At 58.8% G+C, this 16,693-nt stretch overlaps 2 protein-coding genes across 2 annotated transcripts; both read right to left on the bottom strand.

Moving 5' to 3' along the window:
• Window positions 1–4,034: 4,034 nt before the first annotated feature.
• On the bottom strand, window positions 4,035–10,284 carry DDX56 (DEAD-box helicase 56). Its single transcript, XM_058678241.1, has 14 exons — window positions 10,130–10,284; window positions 9,879–10,040; window positions 9,550–9,710; window positions 9,270–9,440; window positions 9,095–9,185; window positions 8,432–8,676; window positions 8,038–8,157; window positions 7,378–7,491; window positions 7,188–7,282; window positions 6,545–6,618; window positions 6,363–6,452; window positions 5,977–6,082; window positions 4,660–4,736; window positions 4,035–4,506 (listed from the first exon to the last, which is right to left on the bottom strand). The coding sequence occupies exons 1-14, from the start codon at window positions 10,187–10,189 to the stop codon at window positions 4,429–4,431; spliced, it is 1,644 nt and encodes a 547-aa protein (XP_058534224.1). The 5' UTR covers window positions 10,190–10,284; the 3' UTR covers window positions 4,035–4,428.
• A 1,857-nt stretch (window positions 10,285–12,141) lies between these two features.
• TMED4 (transmembrane p24 trafficking protein 4) lies at window positions 12,142–14,837 on the bottom strand. Its single transcript, XM_004582246.3, has 5 exons — window positions 14,639–14,837; window positions 14,350–14,450; window positions 14,137–14,262; window positions 13,840–13,986; window positions 12,142–13,073 (listed from the first exon to the last, which is right to left on the bottom strand). The coding sequence occupies exons 1-5, from the start codon at window positions 14,832–14,834 to the stop codon at window positions 12,924–12,926; spliced, it is 720 nt and encodes a 239-aa protein (XP_004582303.2). The 5' UTR covers window positions 14,835–14,837; the 3' UTR covers window positions 12,142–12,923.
• Between the last annotated feature and the right edge of the window lie 1,856 nt (window positions 14,838–16,693).

Genomic DNA, 16,693 nt, shown 5'->3' with positions numbered 1-16,693 from the left:
TTTTTTTAAGATTTATTTTTACTGGAAAGGCAGATTTACAGAGAAGGGGAGACAGAAAGATATCTGCTAGTTCACTCCCCATGTAGCCGCAATGGCCAGAGCTGGACTGATCTGAAGCCAGAAGCCAGGAGCTTCTGGGTCTCCCATGCTGCTGCAGGGTCCCAAGGCTTTGGGTCCTTGACTGCTTTCCCAGGCCACCAGCAGGGAGCTGGATGGGAATTGGAGGCTCCTAGCGTAGTACAATCTACAGGGTTGGAAAGGAGAGGGCACTTAGCAGGGGCAGGGCAGGGCAAAGGGAGCTGGTATCTAACTGGGGAATTTTGCTTGGGAATGACAAGGGGCTAGTGAGGCCGTGGCATGTTCCCAGCAGTGTCCTTGCTGCTATGGAAAGTATATGTGCACAGTGAGACTGTGAAGTTCCTGCCACACATGTTTACTTACCTCCCTAAGAAATAAAGATGGCAGAGCAGGAGACTTCCGGCGCTGTGCAGGCCCCTCCCAGAGGCCACGCTGCCTTGTGCCTGCCCACTCACGCCACTAAGCCCTCACACCTCACTGGTTTCTCTTCCTGGAACCTTCTGCCCTCTGTTATCTGGGATCAGTCTGCCCCACTTCCACCAACGCCAAATTCCACTCCCTGGGGCAGAGGCCACACCTCCCCCAGCAAGGAGCCTGGTCCAAAAGGGAGTACCAGCCCTTGTTGGCCCCTGGAGCTTACCTGCACATGTGGGCACCGCCGTCTCAGCCCTCCTGAGAGCTGGGCCTGGGTAGCAGGGGGGCGGGGTTTTCCTGCTGGGACCCTCACCTGCAGGGGTGCTCCCAAGGCCACTGCACCACTTCTAGCCTCAAGCCAAGCCTCTTGGAGAGGTATCAGGGCCCAAGGAGCATGTGGGGTGCCTGCAGAGGTGTCTGCAAGGCCAGGGATGTGGCTGCCGACCCCAGGCCACACTCCAGTCCTGCAGCATCGTAGAGTGGGGTGGGGCTTCCTGCCTCAGTGAATCACCCAACACAAGGCAGTGTCCCAAAGCCCAGGGGTGGGCAGCACCCTGCAGTGTTGAGCTGCTGCTTCAGCCTGGGGAGCAGGGGTGCTGGCTCAAGGGCTCAGGTTCTTGCCACCCCCATGAGAGACTGAAACAGATCTGGTGCTCATGGCTTCAGGCTGGCCAAACCCTGGCTGCTCCAGGCATTTGAGGAGTGAGTCACAGAATGGAAGATCAATATCTCTCATAAACATTAGAAAAAACAAACACAGTTCCAAGAAAGCAGGACACACAGGCTGGTAAATTCAGCCAATCAAGCAATGTGCCCAACTAGACCTGAATTTTGGACATGAGGTGTGAGAACAGGTCCTGGTCACCAAGGTCCTGTTGGCCTGAAGCCCCATCAAGTGGACACCTGCACTTGCCCAGGCCAAGCCTGTCAGTGCCAAGCCCAAGGACAAAGCTTCAGGCTACGTCAAGGGTGGGCGTGGAGCTTCCAGACAGCTGCAAGCTCCAGCCTCCACCTCTGCGGCCACACTAGAATCCCCCAGGCCTAAGCACCTGCCCCACCACTGGGCTGGCTCCTCCACCTGAGCCCAGCTTGCCAACCTGGAAAACAGATGGCCTAGTGTTTATCACAGCATCACCTCAGACCAGGGTGCAGGAAGCAGCAGAGCAGCCTCACCAAGGAGGAAGGTGGTGGGAACCAGGCAGCCAATGTGACTCAGTGTGCAGACCAGTCTGAGGGCTAGGTGTATCGGCGGAGGCGGGCCCTCTCCAGGGGGCTTACAGATGAACACCCCCAAAGAACAAGGCTCTCGTGCCAGTCCGAAGTGCCCGATCACAGTGAGGCATCTTCTGGTGGGGGGAGAGAGGCTCAGTGAGCACCCAGTGCTGTAGCCCCGGTCTCCAGCTCAGGCCCAGCCAGGAATGCTCCATCACCTCACTGCTCCTTAGCAGGTACGCATGCTGGACTCCATGGGCATCCAAGGGGACAAATCCAAGCCATGAATGTGCTCACGCTGTGCCTGGCACACAGTTGCCCTGACCCTGGTGAGGTGTTGCACAGTGAGCCACTGTTCCAGGGAGGGGAAGCATTTGCTGGAGTCTTGTTCAGGGGAACAAAGTCCCCCCGCTGAGTCATGAGGCGGAGGCGCTGCCGGGAGGGAAGGTATCTGCCACCACAGCCCAGGGCACACCACCAAGAGGTGGTGTGAGCGCCCTGTTTATCAGTACCCCTCCCTTGATTTATATATATATTTTAATTTATTTGTTTTCATTACAAAATCAGATACAGAGAGGAGAGACAGAGAGGAAGATCTTCCGTCCAATGATTCACTCCCCAAGTGAGCGCAACAGCCGGTGCTGCACTGATCTGAAGCCGGGAACCTGGAACCTCTTCCAGGTCTCCCACGTGGGTGCAGGGTCCCAAAGCTTTGGGCCGTCCTCGACTACTTTCCCAGACCACAGGCAGGGAGCTAGATGGGAAGTGGAGCTGCTGGGATTAGAACCGGCGCCCATATGGGATCCTGGCGCGTTCAAGGCGAGGACTTTAGCCGCTAGGCCACGCCGCCGGGCCCAGCACCCCTCCCTTGAAAAGCCCCGCATCATTGCCTCTCCTTTAATAAGTTCTCTGTCCAGGGCCTGGTGCAGTAGCGTAGTGGTAAAGTCCTCGCCTTGAACGTACCAGGATTCCATATGGCCTGCTTCCCATCCAGCTCCCTGCTTGTGGTCTGGGAAAGCAGTCAAGGATGGCCCAAACTCCTGGGACCCTGCAACAGCATGGGAGACCCAGAAGAGGCTCCAGGCTCCTTACCAGCTCAGCTCTGTTCATTGCAGCCACTTGGGGAATGAACCAATGGACGGAAGATCTTCCTCTCTCTGTATATCCTGTCTTCAAAAGTAATCCAAACAGGCTTTGCCAACGCCCCTCCACCCTCCTGTGTGGAAGCTGCCCCTGCCCAACCAGAGATGACCAGTTGGCCAGAGTTCTGGGAGTGGACTCATGGACAGCTCCAGCACTGTCAGGATACGTGGCCAAGCACGAAGTGTGGCCGGGTTAATGGGCAATCCTTGCCCTGATGAGCCTGCTGCTTCACCTGATCCTAGACCTGGCTGCACACAGGCACTCTCCCAGGCCTGCCCTGAGGTTGTACCAGGCCAAGGTGGCAACGTCACTGCTCTCCTAAGGCCTGGAGAGGCCATGTTTCTCGGAGCTCAGAGATGCCCCAAGCATTGAGACTGGCATGCACTGCTGCCCCATTCTCCCTCATCCCCCAGTGCCACCAGCTCTTCCAGGAGGATGAGCAGCAGGCCTCAGTGGCCCCACACTGCTGACCAGACAAGTTCAATGCACAGCTCCTGCATCTACAGCTGCAGGGGACAGTCACCATGCTTCCCTTCAGCCTCTCAGCTCTGGCCAGACTCCGGCCACCCCAATGAGGAACACAGCTGTGACAGCCCACGCCTGCCCACCTCCCTGCAGCACACCAGCAGGATTCGAGGCAGGCATCACCCTGGCCACAACACCCCTCAGCTGGGGCAGGGTGCGGAGGCCTGGTCAAGGCAGGCAAAGCCCTCTGCACTGTCTGCCCTTCTGGAAGCCGCTCTGCCAGGGCCTCCAGCGGGCACACACGTGGTCCCCCCTCACTCTCAGCTCTTACCGGCCAGTGGGGACGACCCTGACAGTTGCCTTCATGCTGCCAAACCTACACCCAGCAGTTTCCTGGAAATTCTCAGCCAGTCCTGGAACCTCAGGTGGCACACACGTGGTGCCCGCAGCCTCAGCCCCTGGGGGCTACAACTGCACTTCTGCCAGGTCCCCAACCTGGCCTCGCCATGCCTGCCAGTAGATGACAACACCTTACATTCTAGGATGCTGAGTCAGCAAAGAGTCCCAGTCTCTGGGCGGGGCGCCAGCAGGTGGAAGGCCCAGGCTCAGCCACAGAATCAGAGAAGCCAAAGAGGGTGTGTGAACACGTCTCGCTGTTGGCACGCACCTCTAACACGTAGACACAACTGACACACACATTAAGGCCCAGCCCATCACAGAGCTGTCCTGCTCATGGGGGGTTTAACTCTTTAAAAGAGAAGACCTGTGGCCAGGAAGACCTGTTCTCCAGAGACACATCAGACAGCGGGGTTACAGCAGCCAAGAAAACAAGAAGCTGGACAAACTGGATGCAGTGGACTTGGGCTGGCTCCACCAGGCTGACCTCTGCTGGTGCAGCCTGGTACTGCAGAACACGGCACAGGCACCACCTTCCGGAAGTTTCCTGATCCCTGAGGTCTGGAAGCACAACCTGGGGCAGAACCTTTATTCTGTGATGCAGCCAGATGCTGGCCCTGCACCGAGTTCAGTATGTCCAGGCAGCACAGTGAGACCAGAGTGCCCACATGGGTGCCCCAGGCTGCAGTCCCACCAACGTTGGACTCGGGCCCGGTGACCTCAGGAGGGCAACACTGTGGGTCTGGGTTTCTTTCCTCTGTGGTTGAAGCTGCGCAGTGGATTCTGGGCCTTCACCTTCTACAGGACAAAACCACGGGTTAACTGGGGCAATCGGTCTCACTGTGCTAACCAAGACCAACACCAGCCCCCAGGCAGCCTTCGAGGCCCAGCCCCTGCACCAGCACTTGGGGTGGACTCCTGCTGTCACTCCCAAGGCCCTGGGTGACATACCTTGGCCTTCCTACAGGAAGAGGAGGGCTTCTTGCGCTTCTTGGGAGGGCGTATGAGGCCACGAAGAGCAGGAGGAACTGCGGAACAGAACAGGCTGTAGCAGCGGCCTTCCCTCCCCTCTGAAAAGCCCCCCTCTGGCGGGACGCCTGGGCCCGTTACTGTAGGTTGTCCTGGTGACATCCGTGCCCTCTCCTCAGGGCTGTGCCCCTCACCCTGGCTCCACAGTAAAATTCTCAATTCTCCCCCCACAAGGACGCCTAGACGCAGCGTCAGTCACTGCCTGTGCCAGGGCTTTTCTGCATTACAGCAATACACAGCTGGAAGAGGAGAAGGGTGCCCGTGTGTCTTAGTGGAGATGCCCACAATCCCCCCGACCCGGGAGCACCGGGATTCAACCCCCAGCACTGACTCCCAGCTTCAGCAGACCTGGGAAGGCAGCCACGACAACTAAAGTTACCAGCTGCCTGCCACTCATGCAGCACACAGCTCCAGCCCTGCCAGGCCCTGGCCGTCAGAGCTCTGGGGAGGGAAGCTGCAAACAGGAAGACTTCCTCTCACTGACACAGGATGCGGCTTACACTGCACCACACACCTGCTACGCTCTGGCATTTTCCTGAGTTGCTCTCCTGGGCCCTGCTTCCCACCACTCAGGCCTTGCCTGTCCAGGAAGGTCCACCCCATTCTTTCTCTAGGGAGGAGCAGCTGCTCATGGCAGGCCACGCAGACCAGGGCCCATGCAAGGGGAGAAGTGAGGCTTGAGCTGCTGGGGCTGCCTCCTTGCCACGCTGCTCCTGTAATTCCCTTAACCAGGGAAGTCACATACTCATTAGCAAACTACCACCTGCAGGAACCAACTCAGCACGAGCAGGAGCCGAAGGACACTGCTCCCAGCGCTCACGTGAGCAGCTGTCAGGTTCAGTGCCGGCCCCAGCTCTGCCGCTCTGCTTTAGCAAGACCTTGACCACGAACCCCAAGAAGATGGGGTAAGTGAGCCATGGATTCATGGCTCAGCAGTGGGCAGGCCATTGTGGCACTGTGGCTGCCTCCACCCACACCCTCCCGTGGCCTTGCACTCAACAGCCAGCTCCCATGGGAACTGAAGGCCCAGGTTGGCTACCAGCTGTGCTACCGCATGCTCGTCATCACGACAGACGAGCATAGCAGCCCCGCGCGGTGGGTAGACACATCCCAACGGGAGAGCACACCCACGGGGCTGTGTGTTCATGGGCCTGCATGCCACCCACGGCCCCAGTTCCCATCCCCACCACAGCCTGGGCACCAGCACAAGAACCTGGGCCACCTGGCACGTGCACTCACCCAGGTAGTCGGGGACGTGGCCCAGGTGAGGTTTCACCACAGCAGGGTGCAGGGGGAGGTCGTGCCGCAGCAGCTGCAGGTCCCTGGGGTTGTCTTCAAAGTAGGTCTGAGGGGAGGTACAACAGTCAGCATGTCACGCCCCGCCAGACTGAGGCGTGAAACATGAGAAGTGCAGTTTAAAACGTCAAAGGACATGTGAACCTGCCACTCTGTGGGCACAGGAGTGTCCACCACGAGCTGTGCCCAATGGCCCCCGGTGGGCAGGCTGGCCCCTCTGGGGCTGTTGGCCACTTCCTCCCCCTGCCTCCCTCTGCTGCTCAGCACTCCTTGGCTGGTTGAGCTCCGGGGCAGCCAGCTAGGCTGGCCGGCCCTCCCCCGGGCCTCACCTTGAGCTTCTCTGAGTGCAGAAGCTCCTCCTTGATCTCCTTCAGCCTCGCCTCCCGAATGGCCTGCTTTGTCACCGAGTGCATGGCGTCCTGGGCGGACAGCGACGGTCACAGGGGAGGCGCAACCCCTGGGTCACAGCCGCTCCCGACACCCTCTCCCCTCCCACCCATATCCAGCTCACCCTGCAGCGATACCGGAAGCCCTCAATCTCCTCCATCCGGAACTGGTAGGGAAGCAAGACAGGAGCCTCACCCTCTGCAGAAGAGGCAGCAGTCAGGCCCTGTCTGCCACAGGCTCAGGACAGCATTTGTCCAGCCCTCTGCTTGTGGATACCAGTGTCCCTCCCTGGGGCAAGGCTGCAGAGGACCTAGCCCAACACTCATTTTTACTGCACCTGCTGGATTGTACCAGGGACAGCCCAGCAACACATGCACAGGGATAACCAGCAGGGCCACATGGACAGGGATGGCTTGCCAACTGCTGAGCCATGAATCCATGGCCCACTCACCCATCTTCTCCCACCACTCTGGCCCCCAGCCACACTGCTGTCCCCTCCAGTGGCGCCTGGTGGCAGCTGGGGAGAGCAGCTGGTCCACACCCACAGCCCAGTGGCAGGCGCTGTCACCAGTTCCCTGCACACACATGCCAGGCTGCACCACTGCACTACTATGAAGCAGACAACCAACCCAACTGTCCTTCTGTGAAGGACAGGGCCTACCACGTGCAGGGCACAAGCACAGACTATGGCAGCTGCTTGTCACTCTGCCGGCATTGTGGCTGCCATGACACGGCTGTCAGGGCACCATCAGAGCCGGAGCTCCTACCTCCACTCAGAAGCTCCTCAATCTTGCCCAAGTGGGATTGTTCAGTGGGCAGCACGAAGGTCAAGACGATGCCAGGATTGTTGGCGCGTGCTGTCCTACAAGGGCACATGGCCACGCCTGCATCTCCAGCCTGCAAGCTGGGCCATGGGCAACCTACTGGGGCCTTCCCCCATGCCCCCAGCTCTCTTACCTGCCAGCTCGATGAACATAGGCCTCAGGAGTCGGGGGGAGATCAAAGTTGAGCACGGCAGACACATGGTGGAAGTCTATGCCCCGAGCTACGCCCACTTCCGGGTCAGAGGCCCTGCAGGGAGGAGGCAGCCATGTCGGCCCACCCTCTGTGCCAAGCACATTAGCCCAGGCTGCATCACTGAACAAAACCTCAAGATCAAGAGCACCAACAGGGATTACAGTCTCTGGCATCCAGGCTGTCCCCAGGCAGGGCTTCGTGGCCTCACCTGGACACATCAGCACTGTCCTGGGAAGGGCCTCGTGGCCTCAGCTGGATGCATCAGCACTGTCCTGGGAAGGGCCTCGTGGCCTCAGCTGAACGCATCAGCACTGGGTGGAATAGGACTCACGGCTGTCGCCCACTCTAAGAACCAGGCCCTGGACCTTCCCCTTTCCGCTCAAAAACATGCTCCCCAGGTGCAGCCTTAGGCCTGCTGCAAGCTTCCCAGCACACTGCCCATGCAGGCAACTGAGCCAGCATCCAGGAGGCGCTCTGTGTCACCTGCCCAACCAGGCCTTCAGCACTTGGCTCCCTGCTCTGGGCACCCTGCTGTGTCTTGCAGACAGTTGAGAAAGCGGACCTCTCTGGGAAGGGCTGAAGAGAGAAACATGAACTTACTTGTCCCCTTTGGGCCCTCGGCCCCGCTGCTTGCCCTTGGCCGGAGGCCCCAGGACCTGGGCATCAGTGGCGATGACACAGTCATAGAAGCCCTGGTTGAACTGGGAGATGATGTGGCACCTGGGTGAAGGAAGGGCAGGCAGTCAGCTCCGCAGAGCCCACAGAGACCCTCGCACCCCATCGTCTTTTCTTTTTTGCCTCCTCTAGAACTCTCTGCCTTCGTCATCTTCACCGAGATGCGAAGTGATGGGTATGTCACGGTGCCTGGCAAGCCCAGAACCTGGCCATCGCCAGTGCTTCTGGAACAGGCACAGCACTGGGCCAGTGCATCCCCTCCTCTTCAGCCTGTGCCTTGGGACCCTGAAGCCAAAAGGGACCCCAGAAAGAAGTGCACCTGGAGCGCAGCGGGAGCTCGCCATTAAGCACGCACGAGGGGATGCTGAACTGCTCAAGGAAAAGGCGCAGGCGGTAGCTCCGCTCCAGGGTGTTGACAAAGAGCAGGGCCTTGCCCCGGACCAAGGACAGCTTAAGCAGGGCGTACAATAGCAGGAACTTGTCCTCCTCCGTCTCACAGACCACCTGGAACTGCTGCAACTGGTCAGGCCCTGGCAGCTGAGACTCCTGCAACTTGAGTGTGACCTGGAGGGAGGACAGGCCTGTGGTCAGGAGAGAGACAGAGACTGCGGCCATGGGCTTGCTGGCCATGGCACTGACACTGCAGCGCAGGACTCCTGGCACCTAGGGCCTCCCTCCCTGTTCTAGTACACAGGGGACAAACCACCACACACAGAACACAGGGGCATGGGGCAGACCACGTCCAGGAGCAGCCACGCCATGCAGTGGGTGGGTATGAGAATCCTGGGCTAGGACTGTCATTCTGTCCCCCCGTAGCAGTCCCACAGGGCTGTTGCCCATGCCTCAGACGAACCCCGACTTTAACCAGGTGACAGCAAGGGACCAGCTGGAATGACGGATTTGACATGTGCCAGATCAAGTGGAGGCACTCAGCGACAGGGTCCCCACCCCTTCTCCTCCTCAGAGGAGCAGCTCCCCTCACCGGGTTATGTAGGACCAGCTCCTTGAGTGCCTGCACGTCCTCGTTGAAAGTGGCCGACATGAGGAAGGCCTGGTAAATGCGGGGCAAGTGACTGAAACCAATCAGAGCTGAGTCAGGGACACAGGCAGTGCAGCTGGGTGGCTGCCCACCCCACTCCCCCGGACCCCTCCCTCACCACAGCAGGCTCTTGAGCTCCTCCTCGAAGCCGAAGGAGAACAGCAGGTCGGCCTCATCCGCCACCAGCAGCTCCAGGGAGTCCCGCAGCCTCAAGGTGTCCTGCTGCAAGTGGCCCAGGATCCGCGACGGGGTCCCCACCACCACATCCGGTTTCTCCATCAGCACGGCTCTGTGGCCAGCGGGGCACCAGGACCAAAGAGAGCACAGCAGTCAGGGCTGCCCCAACCCGCCCACATCTCTTCTGCCCACTGCCCTTTACTCCCCTCATCCTCACCCACCGCTGGGCTGCCGAGTCTTCAGCAGCTGACACGTTGGCCACCCGCACATCCCGAGCACAGTATTTGGCCAGCTGTTGAATCATGGTCTGGGCTTGTCGTGCCAGCTCCTTGGTGGGGACAAGGACCAAGCCTCTCACAGCTTGCTCCGCCACTGGACCTGTCTGTGGAACACATGAGCTGAAGGCTCTAGCAGGAGCTCAACGCTGCTGTGTCCACCTGAAGCAGCCCACTCGTCAGCCACACCCACGCGAGGCTCCCTGGGGCCGTCCACCTGGCCACGACCACGCGAGGCTCCCCGACCCGCCCACCCGACCCTCCCCGGTGCCCACCGCCTTGCGGTCGAGCAGAAGCTGCAGCATCGGCAGCGCGTAGGCGGCGGTCTTCCCCGAGCCCGTGCGGGCCCGGGCCAGCAGGTCCTTCCCCTCCAGTGCCAGCGGAATGGCCTTCTCCTGGATCAGCGTAGGTCGCGACCAGCCCAGGTCTGTGACTGCCTACGAGACACGAGGCGTACGCCTAGGGCGGCGCCCCCCGGGACCCGGACGCTGTCTCCCGCTTCTCCCCAGCGCCCCTGCCCCGGTACCTGCAGCAGCCGGGGGTCCAGACCCATGTGTTCGAAGCCCAGCGAGTCCGGCTCCTCCATGGCGATGCCGGAATCCACGCCGCACTCGTGCGTCAGGAAGAGAGGGCCGACGGCGACAACCAATCAGAGGCAGGAGAGCGTCACTTCCCGGAAGTGGCGGAGCCTGTGCTTCTGGCGTTCCGGAAGGGAACACGACTGCGCGCACCGACGGCCGGTGTCAGAAAGGGCCGGGGGGGGGGTGGTTGGCGGCGGACCTTAGTTGTGCTTCCCGACTCGGCGGGGCTGAGGATGTCAGGGCTCCGGCCAATGGCAGCGGGAGGGCGCGGGTCGCCGGCTGCGGCTGCCGGGCTGGGGAAAGGCAGCGGGTGCCTGGAGCTGCCCCCCCACTACTCGGCGAGGTCGGGACAGGGTCTGAAGTCGGGGTGACCGTTCCGGCTTCGCGGCCCGGGGTTTTGCAGGTCCAGAGTTGGGGTGACAGCAGCAGGAAGCTCCTCCCTTGGGGACCGGGACTCCAGAGTAGGAGACAGGTGCCTTGTGAGGACTGCCCCTCTGCCGCTGGCTTGTTAGATGAAAGAAGGGTCCCGGTGCAGCGGGGACCCCACCATCAGGCACACCCAGAGGGCCCAGGAGAAAATATTTTATAAATCCAGCTAGGAGCCAGCCCTGTGGCACTGCACGATATGCCACAACCTGCGATGCTGGCATCCCCTAAGAGCACCGACTGGTTCAAGTGCTTCACTTCTGACCCAAGTCCCCGCTAGTGCTGCTGGGTCTAAGTGGGGAGCTGGCTCCAGCCTGACCTAAGCCCCAGCAGTTACAGCCACTTGGGGAGCAAGCCAGTAGATGGAAGATGAGTCTCTTCTCTGTGGAACTGCAAGTAGACCTTTTGGATGTCACCTGGTTTGCCATGTTCCCTGAAGGTTTCAGGAATCAGGGCATGCGTGCAAGGAGGGTGGGCAGCCTTCCATAGGTCCCACAGGCCATTATGCCCCACAGCCAGCCAGGCCCAGGGAGAGCTGGGGAGTCAGGGGCACAAAGCAGGATGCTAAAGACAAAGCTCTTCCAAATGCAACCAAGGCTACACCCAATTCTTGGATGTAGCTTAACTGCTACTTACAAACCTTCTAAGGCCAGTGTATCTGTAAATGTGACACCAGTAAGGAAGGCCTGGTTCCCACAGCCACCAGTTGCTGGCCTGCACCTGGACATCTCCTTCAGGGTAAAGGTACACTCAACTTCCCTACCCAGTCAGCACGGAGGAGGTGCTGATGTCCAGCCCCGGCCCGCACGGCAGGCTCCTATGTCCTTGCAGCCTGCGGTGGTCTGCCCCTGCTCTGTGGCCAGACTTCTAGGAACAGCCGTGGTGCATAACTGTGTCCCTTCCCCACAAGTCACATTTCCCACATCAAACTGGTTCAGAGGCCATCCCACTAACTGCTCATCCTCACCTGGAGAGAAGTGGGAACTCTGAACTATGTTGGCACACACCTCATGGGACTGTCACGGCTCTCCAGAGTGGGAAAGCAGAAATAAGCACAAGTTACACAATACAAAGATGTTAAATGAGAACACCTAGAGAATTGAACTGTATGTATCCTTGACAGTAAAAAAAAAAGGAGTATCATTTATATGTGTATATATATGATAGTACGACTAAGAAATAAAGACAATTTAGTTCTGAGGTCAGATACATGTAGTATTGGAAATATTTAACACTATGAAATGGAATGTCAAGAGTGGGCAGCAGCTGGGCTTGTTACGCCCAGAGGACCCACACTTGCTCTGTCCAGAACCCTTGCTGATGTGTCCCTGCCTGACCTTCAGGAGGACGTGAGCCCATCCATCCAGTTCCCCTGTGGAGACTGGCTTGGGTCCAGCCCAAGCCCCAGCACCAGCTACCCACACCCAGTCCACTTGGGGTCACCCGCAGTGCAGACCCGAGCCAGGAACCTTTTCTTTCCCTTTTTGCCTCCTCTCTGCCCCACAGCCTCATATTTCATCTCCAACACAGCTACTACAACACATTTTATTTCACTGGAAATTTTTCTATAAAGAACCAAATCCGGTTCCCTTGAAGAAAATATTTGTCACACCTTAAATAAGAGGGGAAGAGGGAAGGTGAGAGTGTGTTGCCCTGTGCTGACGCCTCTGGCTCTGTGGTCCTGCGAGGTGGGGACCACAGGTGTCACATACGACTCAGCTCGAGAATGGCTGAACATCAGCTTTCTGGCCGAGGGACTGCCAAAAGCTCCCGAGAGCTGTAATGGAAGTTACCAGAAATGTGTGAATAAACAGAATGCACGGGGACTGCACTGGTGTTGTTGGCTAGGAATAGGCAGTAACTCTCATCTAGGAAGGAAAATATATAATTTATCAAAAAATAGTTCTAGGATATAGAAAAACACGTCAGTCCTCTGGGGCCAAGACCTGCCCCTTGTTTACATCCACAAAGCCACAGGGGGACCCAGGGCTGAGCAGGAAGCAGGAGGACGAGGCCCCCTCCCGGGGCACACCGGGCTCCCACAGTGCCAGCAGTCCAAGACACAGCAGAATGAAAAGATTTTTTTCATTTGCTCATTTTGTGAGAGGACGGGGGAATCACTGAGTTAGCTCTGTTGCCTCATGGGCCTAGAAGATTTCTGAAAGTTTGGACCAGGGTCCTGTGTCCTTGACAACCAGGGTTAGCATGGCTGCTCTGAAGGTCCTGTTGCCATGGACCAATGTGACTCACATCCTCTTTCTTGTCCCTCTCAAAGGCAGGTGGGTGAGCAGCTGAAAGCCAACAGAGCAGGCGCTACACCAGCTTCTTTGCCTCGAAGAAGCTCTTGAGGTGCCGCATCTGCCAGATGCCAGTGAGGATGAGGATGACGGTCTGCGTGATGGACCACCACAGGACCCTCTGGTTGGTGCTCTCGCTGGTCAGGCGGAAGCGCTCTTCTCGGTACTGCGCAGGCAAGGAGGCGAGTGCGGTTACATGGACCAGGTTGCTGGAGGTCCTCCCTGGGCCTGGCCCCTTGGCTCCAGCACCCAATGCCTCACTTGATGCCAGCGGGAGTGCCAGGCTCAGCACTGACAGCCCACTACACCTGGCTAGGTCGAGATCGCAACCCTTTTCCTGTCACACAGAGCCCAGGGAAAACCAGCACTCTCTCACTAGCCTGTGAGCTAGCCATTCCTCACTGCTTCACAGAAGTTGAAAGTGACCATGCAGGGGGACGGGAGGACACCACTCAAGACAGCCACCTGCTGGGCTCATGCCCTCGCTCTGCTTTCCGGCTTCCAGCCGATGTGCAGCAGGTCCCTGTCCCCACGTGGGAGACTGGACAGGGCTTCCGGCTCCTGCCTGGGCCTGGCTCAGCTCTGGCTATTGTGGGAGAGGCCTGCATCTCTGCCTTCCCAGAAACCACCAACAACTCCTTAAGCTAAAGGAGGCTCTACGTCTGCAGCACACTGTTAGACTAAAGGGAAGTGACGCAAGCTGGCTGAGCCCCAGCACGCTGTGCACTGTGAGCCACAGAAACGGGGCTCTGCATAGGGGTCGGGGTCGTGTGAGGGTATAGACGCTCAGTTTGGGAGGAGGGGTACCCAACATCATGAATGTAGCTAACACCTCAGACCCAAGCACTCAGAGCCTCCCAAGCACTGAGCTTCCTTCATGCCCGCCGCACAAGCAGCAGGTGCTGCAGGGGTCCCCACACTCAGGCCCTCACCCTCTGGTAATCCTGCTCCTTCTGGATCTGCTCCACCTGATCCAGCAGCTGGCGGGCCCGCAGCTGCAGCTCCGTCAGCTTGTCCTTGGCAGCGATCTCAGGGTAATTGTTGGCATGCTCCCCAACCTGGATGTCCAGGTGCACGCGCTGCAAGGGAACGCGGGGTGTGCGAGGGGTGGCATCCTCAGCCCACCCACGCCCACCTCCCCGACACCCACGGTCACAAACCAAGAGGGCGACGCAGCCCACGCTTGGCTACCCCTACGAGTCCCTGCGGAGCGGCAAGGGCAGTCTCACCAGCTTGCCGCCTGCGAAGAAGGCCATCCTGGTGGAGTTGGAGTGCAGGCAGATCTGATGGTCCCCCGGCGTGTGGGAGGTGAAGGTGAAGCGGCCCTCGGAGCCGTACTGCCGGGACAGCACCACCTGCAACACGCGCCAGAGCCCAGCTTGGCTGTGACCTCTGCAAACGGCTCCCCGGCCACTGGCAGCGCCTCGCACTACCAGCCTTACCTTCCCACCGGGGTCCTTCACCTCCACGTGCATGCCGAGGCCAGGGGTCGAGGGCAAGAAGACCTCCTTCTGCTTGTCCCACATCTGGGTGCGATAGTTGCCTGTAGAGTAGACACACAATCACAGCCCGGCCCGCAGCGCTGCGCGGCGGCCTGGCGTCCTCCCGGCACATCCTCGGGCCGGGGCCGGGGGTGGGGGGGACAACGACCCGACCAGGATCGGAAGGAGGGGGCGTCGCCGGGGCGCGGGCAAGTACAAAAGGCCTCTCCACCCCCTCGGCCCGGCTGACCGATGACCATGGTCTCGTCGGGGATTTCCTCGATGAAGCAGCGCTTCTCGGTCTCGCCGATATGGAAGTAAAGCCCCCGAGCGCCCACGGCGCACAGCGCGAGCAGCAAAAGCACCGAAGGGCCCATCCCCGGCAGCCACCAGACGCCGACACCTGCCATGGAGCCTCGCTCCGTAGGCCTGCGCGCACTGCACATCTATGCGCGTGCGCGTCGCCTTAGCGACACCGCGCGGCGAAGCGGGGGTCTCGGCTTCGCTCCGCGCCTGCGCGCTCCCCAGACTTCCGGGTTGCGCGAGGGAAGCTGCACGGCAACTCCGCTCTGCGTCTGCGCGGCCTCCTCTTGCCGCGCGCCGGGTGGTGCGGGCGACCGGTCTCCCAGGCGACTGCAGGGCTATGGGGCCAGCTTGACCCCCCTGTACCGCCGCCAGCAACTTCCGCCTTGTTGTCTGCCTCTTGCTGCTCTCCCTTTTGTTTTTGCTTGAAAATTACAGCAAATCACCTTTCATCTCGTAGACACTTGGGTGTCAAAGACCTAAGTGCACCATTATCATACCCTTGGAAGTTAAAGATAATTCCTTCCCATCATCTCATATTTAGTGATATTTAGTGCCTATGTCACCCCGTGCCCACCCTCCTGCAGCAAAGTCTACTTACTGCGTAGCTCATTGACACACTTGTTAAGTCTTAATTTCTTAACAATTCCTTTTCCTGCCATTTACTTATTGAGGAAGCTGGGTCAGCTTGCTCAGTCTGCAGGGGGTTTGGGCTGATACATCTTGATGGTCTTACAGGCCTGTAGGCTGTCACCGCGGGGAGGCTTGAAACAGTTTCAGAACAACCCAGTGTACCAGCACTAGCTCCAGGAGGCAAATGACCTGAAGGGAGAAGTCAGCGCCAAGGCCACCTCGAATGCAGCTCACTGGACAGACTTGAGACAAGAGGGCAGTCATGCCCCTCTCAGAAGCAGGGGAGTTTAATTAGGTTAACCTTGGTCCACCTGAGCTGTCCCAGGAAGCATTAATACTCCAGGCATTAGATAACGCATTCCAAGGTCCAGTGTGCAGGACAAGCCCAGCTGGTTCTCTGAACACTCTGTCCACTCCCTCCCAGAGTTCCAGATGTGTATCGGGTCACCCACAAGGCAAGATGGTGATTACACACGGATGGCTGCAGGCGGGTGGCAAGGAAATCAACGCAGCCCCTGTCCCTCCTCCTGCACAGCCTCCTGTACTCAAATCCACATTGGTAGTTACTACAGTTTCAGGCCCAACAGCCTGGACCGGGATCTGACCAGAGGTCTGACTCATTCTCATTTCTTACACAGCAGGAAGCAACGGGAGGGGCTGGCCGCCTTCAGGGAATGCTGGAAGCCATCTCTCTCAGTGTGAGGCAATCAGCCCCTCTTTTTGTTCTTAAAAATTTATTTTACTATTATTATTATTTTAAAGATTTATTTTTATTGAAAGGCAGAAATACAAAGAGGAGGAGAGACAGAGAGGAAGATCCTCTGTCTACTGGTTCATTCCCCAAGTGGCTGCAATGGCCAGTGCTGAACCAATCCTAAGCCAGGAGCCAGGAGCTCTTTCGGGTCTCCCACGCGGGTGCAGAATCCCAAGGCTTTGGGCCGTCCTCGACCTCGACTGCTTTCCCAGGCCACAAGCAGGGAGCTGAATGGGAAGCAGGTCCACCGGGATTAGAACTGGCACCCATATGGGTTCCCGGGCGTGCAAGGCAAGAACCTTAACCACCATGCTATTCACGCCAGGCCCTATTAGTATTTTTATTGCAAAGTCAGATATACAGAGAGAGGAAGAGACAGAGAGGAAGATCTTCCATCTGATGATTCACTCCCCAAGTGACCACAACGGCCAGTGCTGAGCCAATCCGAAGCCAGGAACCAGGAACCCCCTCCAGGTCTCCCATGCGGGTGCAGGGTCCCAAGGCCTTGGGCCGTCCTCAACTGCTTTCCCAGGCCACAAGCAGGGAGCTGGATGGGAAGTGGAGCAGCTGGGATTAGAACCGGCGCCCATATGGGATCCTGGCGCATTACACCAT

This window comes from Ochotona princeps, chromosome 20 (assembly GCF_030435755.1).
Source record: "Ochotona princeps isolate mOchPri1 chromosome 20, mOchPri1.hap1, whole genome shotgun sequence".
In the NCBI taxonomy this organism is placed as follows: Eukaryota; Metazoa; Chordata; class Mammalia; order Lagomorpha; family Ochotonidae; genus Ochotona; species Ochotona princeps.
The sequence above is the reverse complement of the archived record's forward strand: the minus strand, read 5'-3'. Positions and strand labels throughout refer to the sequence as shown.

Excerpts from the sequence above, each read along its gene's own strand:
- TMED4 (XM_004582246.3), bottom strand. The coding sequence starts at position 14,834 with ATGTGCAGTGCGCGCAGGCCTACGGAGCGAGGCTCCATGGCAGGTGTC. Across the intron at positions 13,987-14,136 it reads TCTTCGCAGGCGGCAAGCTG|CGCGTGCACCTGGACATCCA; the intron begins GTGAGACTGCCC and ends GTTCCCTTGCAG. Across the intron at positions 13,074-13,839 it reads AGGAGCAGGATTACCAGAGG|TACCGAGAAGAGCGCTTCCG; the intron begins GTGAGGGCCTGA and ends TTGCCTGCGCAG.
- DDX56 (XM_058678241.1), bottom strand. The coding sequence starts at position 10,189 with ATGGAGGAGCCGGACTCGCTGGGCTTCGAACACATGGGTCTGGACCCC. Across the intron at positions 10,041-10,129 it reads TGGACCCCCGGCTGCTGCAG|GCAGTCACAGACCTGGGCTG; the intron begins GTACCGGGGCAG and ends CGTGTCTCGTAG. Across the intron at positions 6,619-7,187 it reads TGAGGAGCTTCTGAGTGGAG|AGGGTGAGGCTCCTGTCTTG; the intron begins GTAGGAGCTCCG and ends CCTCTTCTGCAG.